Source organism: Kryptolebias marmoratus, linkage group LG9 (genome assembly GCF_001649575.2).
Source record: "Kryptolebias marmoratus isolate JLee-2015 linkage group LG9, ASM164957v2, whole genome shotgun sequence".
NCBI lineage: Eukaryota > Metazoa > Chordata > Actinopteri > Cyprinodontiformes > Rivulidae > Kryptolebias > Kryptolebias marmoratus.
Genome location: NC_051438.1, coordinates 27,792,720 through 27,798,112, shown reverse-complemented (window position 1 = coordinate 27,798,112; position 5,393 = coordinate 27,792,720). Strand labels below are relative to the sequence as shown.

At 51.8% G+C, this 5,393-nt stretch overlaps 1 protein-coding gene across 1 annotated transcript in view; it reads right to left on the bottom strand.

The window, feature by feature from the left end:
- Positions 1–231: 231 nt before the first annotated feature.
- The window catches only part of LOC108249952 (protocadherin Fat 4), a 91,584-nt gene continuing 86,422 nt past the window's right edge, over positions 232–5,393 (bottom strand). The window contains exons 16-17 of the mRNA XM_037977269.1: positions 4,466–4,727; positions 232–3,063 (exon numbers count right to left, since the gene is read on the bottom strand). Of these exons, the coding sequence (XP_037833197.1) occupies positions 1,148–3,063; positions 4,466–4,727 (2,178 nt within the window). The 3' untranslated portion in view covers positions 232–1,147. The remainder of the gene's footprint in view (positions 3,064–4,465; positions 4,728–5,393) is intronic.

Here is a 5,393-nt window from a genome sequence, read left to right as displayed (position 1 = left end):
AACTATATATTGTTGGCTTCTAAGTCACTGTCAGAGAAAACTTCTCTAATTAGGCTCAGTTTTTTAAAGCAAAATAAGAATCAGAGACTCGACCTGTCCCAGATTAGAGGGCCGGATCTGGCCCGCGGGCCTTGAGTTTGATATGTGTGATCTACAGAATCCCACTTTAAAAGATCTGAACTGTCACTTTAAGGAGCGCTCAGCTCACCCTGCTGCAAGGAAGAGACAAGCTTTTAAATAAATACCTTTTTTATTCTGTTATTGGCTTTTTACAGGTACAAAGCTTACAGCATGTTATAGTTATCAAAAGTGGAAAATACTGATGTTACATCTGTAACAAATGTAAAAAATAAGTCATCGATCTCACTTTCCCCGAAAGTAAGAACGCACGTTTCGGCGTACGAAAAACATCCATAAAAACACTGCTTACGTAATTTAAGTTAATAAACAGTACAAAAATGTAGAAATCATACACGACAAAATAACGGACGGAGGACGCCGAGACGAAAAACGACTCCATGGAATTTAACGACGAATAAAAAAATGTACATGAGTTTTAGTCGGGGTCACGTTTTACAGGATCATCACCAAAACAACGACTGGCTGGTCAGAGAAGGTTAAAGACAGTTTCGTAATAAAAAACTACCCCTCCCCCCCAAAACAAACAAAAAAAAACATTTCTCTTCACGCCGGGAACAAGAAGAACCGAGACAAAGAGATCTCCTGTTCCCTGAAACGTCTGTAAGGCAGCAGACCTGATCCTGTCGGACGGAGACAGACAGGAAGGGACCGGGTGTCTTCACGCAGAGGGTGGTGTCATGTGGCAACTATTAAAAATTACAATCTGACCCCTGGAGAGACGGACACGGGGAGTTTTCTGGCTCTGGACAGAAGTCTCCAGACATAAAGAACAGAAACGTTTGAGTCAGGCTGAGTTTTATCAGCAGACCCGTTCTGAGCCGGCGGATCCACTGAAAGATAAAAAAGGTTAATCCTAAAACAGTCTGTAAACTAATCCGCTGTCGGGTTATTTCGAAAGTCGTCTTTCCTGTCGGGTATTCACAAAAACATCAAGTCCAAAGTTGTTCCAAAATATACAGCCTTACTGTCTTTTTTTTTTTATCCTACAGCACCGTAATAAATAGTCTCATACGTATTGCTCGGCTTCTCCTTCGGTCAGGATGGTCACCGAGCCGTCCCCGCTGTTCATTTCTATGTCCTTCGCCGCAGAGTTCTCGGGAAGCGAGGCTAAGTCCTTGAACACGTCCACGTACTGTCCGAAGCCGGGGCCCCAGTTCAACAGATTGTCCCAGTTGAAGCCCCCGGCCTGTGGGCCCAGTTTGTGGGGCAGGGTGTAGTGCTGCTCGGTCGGCGGCGTCGGGCCGGGACCTCCTTCGGCCCGCCGACTCGAGTACCGCCTCTGCTTCAGCCTCCCGCCGTAGTCCTCGTCGTCGGCGTCGGACTCGTTGACCTGTGAGAGCTTGGGGACCCGGGAGCTGTAGGAGACCGGCTTGTCCCGGTCGTACTCCATCTCCGAGCAGGTGAAGGAGTCGTGCGAGTCACTTTCCGAGGACGACTCCGGGGCGGGGATGCCATCGGCCGGGTTGCGGACCCTCGACAGCGGCCTGTGGCAGTCCTCCTCCGAGCTGGACCGACCGTGGTCGGCGCTACAGATGCTGGGGTTGCGTGGCCGCGGCGTGTTGAGCCGCTCCACCTCCTCGATGGACAGCCCCACGGGCGGCCCCGTCTCCAGGGGGATCTGCTCGATCGGCTGCTTCAGCCGGCTGCCTGGCCGGGACGCGTGGCCGTGGCCGGCCATCGTCTGGGGGCTCTTGCTGCGCCGCCCCAGCCGGGTGGCGTAGTTGAACATGGGCGGCGGTTGGCACATTTCGTTGTGCATGTCCAGCGGGCTGCCCTCCCGGCGCGCCAGATTGAGCTCCCTGGTGGGGGTGTTGCGGTAGAAAGACGAGGGTTTGGTAAACGGGGCGGGAGAATGTCTGGAGAGCGGGTTGGGGGTGGGACAGGCGGAGTGGGAGTGGCTGAGCGGCGTGGACCTCAGGGCCTGGGTGTACTGAGGCTGGTAGGTGTAGCTGGTGGCTCCCAGAGGAAGAGGAGACTGTCGGGCAAAGCCCAGCGGGCTGTGTCTCTGGATGGAGAACTTGGGCGTGTGGCTGCGGAACTGCTTGTAGTGCTGGATGATGTCGGCGTCCGACGGGGCGATGCTGCTGGCGTTGTCTATGTCGTAATGTTCGATGTCGGCCTCGGGCCCGCTGCAGGGGGCGCAGGGGGCGCTGGGGACCGTCTCGTTGCTGTGGGGAATGTCTGTTTCATCGTAGATCAGATACGGGTTTTCCCGCTCGATAATGTCCGGCTTCGGGTTCCCCTCCGGTTGTTTGCGTACCGTCATGTCGTCTCCGTAAGGCGGGATGTTGTCCGGATCATCGAAGGCTACGTTCTCGCTGCCCTTCTTCTTCTTCTTCTTCTTCTTCTTCTTCTTCTTCTCCTTGGGCTTCTTCTCCTTGGGCTCCTTTGGCACTTTGGTCTTGTTGCGGTCCTTGCAGTGGTTGCACAGGATCAGGCTGAGCACCACCAGGGCGAGGACGGTGGCGCAGCTGCCGACAATGGCCGGCACGGCCCATATGGGGAGGACCATGGTCTCGGCCGTGGGGCTGGGGCTACAGACGAACCCACCATCGTTTGCTGTGTTGCAAACCGTCCCCGGAGGACACTGCACCCCCAGACAGGCCACCAGCGCCTCGCAGGTCTTGCCGGTGTGGAACTCGGAGCAGACACAGGTGAAGCCGGTGCGCGGATCCGGCACGCAGCTGCCGTGGTTCTGGCAGGGGTTGGAGGCGCAGTCGCCCGGCGGGACGCACTGATACGTGTACCACTGGTTGACGCACATCAGGCCGCTCCGACACGGGCCGCTCTCGCACAGGTTCGGACCCCTGCAGCCGATCTTCACAGAGGAGCCGGTCTTGGTTATGGTGACGTGGCTGTGCTCTCCGGTGAACGGCAGGTTCTCCCCGTTGTACTTCACGTACGCCAAGCAGCCATCGAAACCTGCGGGAGAACAGGAGACAGAAGCAGTTCAGCTGACAGGGAGGACGAGGGCTTCCGATTGGCTGTCAGAATGTCCTCCAGCAGATCAGAGGTAAAGGGTAAAACAGGCTCCGCCCTTTAGTGGCTGCGTTAAGGGAAGACATTTTGAAGCATTTTCTGACCCTTCGTCAGAGTTCTCGTAGCTCGGAGACATCCATCTGGGTTGGATGAACGTCTCTGTGTCTAATTCTGAGCGTTGCCTAACAGCGCTGCCTCACTGATGTAAACAGGATTTTATTGAATTTATCCCGGCGCAGATTGAATCCATTCGCGTCTCTCCGTCAGCTCCGGAGCAGCGAGCGCCCGGCAGAGACGGCAGCCTGCCACGGCTCTGCGTGCTGAGAATATGTTTGTTTTGAAATGGTCCCTTTGCTAAAGACCTCAACAAATCATTCATATGGCTCATTTTTACCATATTAGTCCACAGCATAAAGCTTTGTTTCCCCCCCTCCTCCTGGAAAACCTCTCGTTCACCTTTTCCAAACTTTCACTCAGGAACGTCTGAGCTGCAGTTTGAGATAAAAACACCACAGCTGAAGACGCGTTGGACGCGTGTCTTCTTGCACCGAATGTTTGCAGCAGAGAATTCATTTATTCGAGGATTTAATCGACTCGTGAACGCGTCAAACAAGCAGACGTTACATCCGAATGCAGCAGGAGGGTCTTGGCTGCAGGTTTTACACCATATTTTAGAAACATAATTATGCATTTTTAAAAATGCATGAACAGATTTTATTGCATTTTCCGCATCGAGCTGATGTCTGGAGGAGGGCGGCGTCGAAAATCTGGTTTTATTTCTACAATAAACTTCACAGATTTCTACATAAAGACCTGCAGACATGATTCTTTATGCAACTCAGACATTAATTGTTTTTTTTTGCCTTTTTGAGATGAAATCTAAAGTTATCGCCCACCAACGAAGGTGAAGGGTGAGAATGTTAGCAAAATATCTTATAAACCACTAGATGGATCTTAATGAAACTCATCTGATGCTCGTCTACATCTGATTCACTCTGGGACTCAACCCAATTCAAGATGGCCGCCACAGCCAGCTCAGTGTTGAGCTGTAACTGGGTGTGGTAGTAGCTGAGAGTCGACCTCAAGCCCCGGCGTTACAGGCGGCGGGTGATAGGCATTCCTTAAAGGACCGTCAGACCTTTATTATCTGTAAGTTCCACTTTAACAGGAACGTCTCAGACTGGGAGAAAAACGTTTAAACGTTGGAGACACGTGTGAATAAAAGCGTCTGAGGCGGGCAATCATGTCTTTGATTTCTCCTCGTGAGTCCTCTCAACTGGACGGTTTTCCTCGGGGACAATCGGAGCAAACAGGACAGCCACATGATCTCCGGTTGAAAACTCACCGGCTCCAGGTTTCTGCGCGGCGGCTCCGGGGGGGATCCCTCCCAGCGATAAGGTCAGGACGCCCAGACCGCCGAAGTCCTGCGTGGCGTGCTGGACCAGCCTGGACTGTCCACCGTCCACCTGGAGCAAAGTGGACGAGCCGTTCTTCAGCAGCTGGAGCGTGTGCCACTGGCCGTCGGACAGCACGGCGTCCCCCAGGGTCCTCTCCACCTTCCCCCCGACGCCGGCGTCCGAGACGTAGTGGACGTTTCCGTTCCTCAGCTGGGAGAGAAAACGGAGGCAGGCGATTGGTTAAAACCTCCAACTGGTGTCCAAATGTAAATAAAAACGGTTTAATAAAAATAAAACACAAACAGGAATCATCGAATCGTATTTCTTCTGCAGATGTCGTGTTTTGGAACGACTGGATGATATTTAAACGCCGATGCAGATGCAGGATGTCTCGCTCGTTATCGCCGCCGTAAAGAAAGACGTACAACCCTGTGAGCGCCTGTTAGTAAAATATCCCATAAACCAGCGAACGCACTTAAATAAAACTGTCTGAAAGTTAAGATTCAGTTTAGATTGACTTTCAGAGTCAACCCGATGCAGGAGGATCATTACGAAACAAAAACAGCTTTAATTTTGTCAGTTTTGTGGCTGTTGGGCTCTAATTTGGTGAGATGGTAGCTGAGAGTCATCCTCGACACCCCTCTGAGGGCCGACAGACCGATTTCTTTTTACTAAAATCAATAAACAACCATAACTTTTAATATATAAACCAAAAATACTTCCAAGTTTTGTAAGATAATTCCCAACAAACATTGACATTCTCAAAAGGTGCTTTATTTGAGAACTTTGAGAGCTTCTAAACTGACATTCATGAGCATTTCTGGATTGTCCCTGGTCTGCAGCTCTCCTCACATGTTTTGCAGACACAAAGTGTTT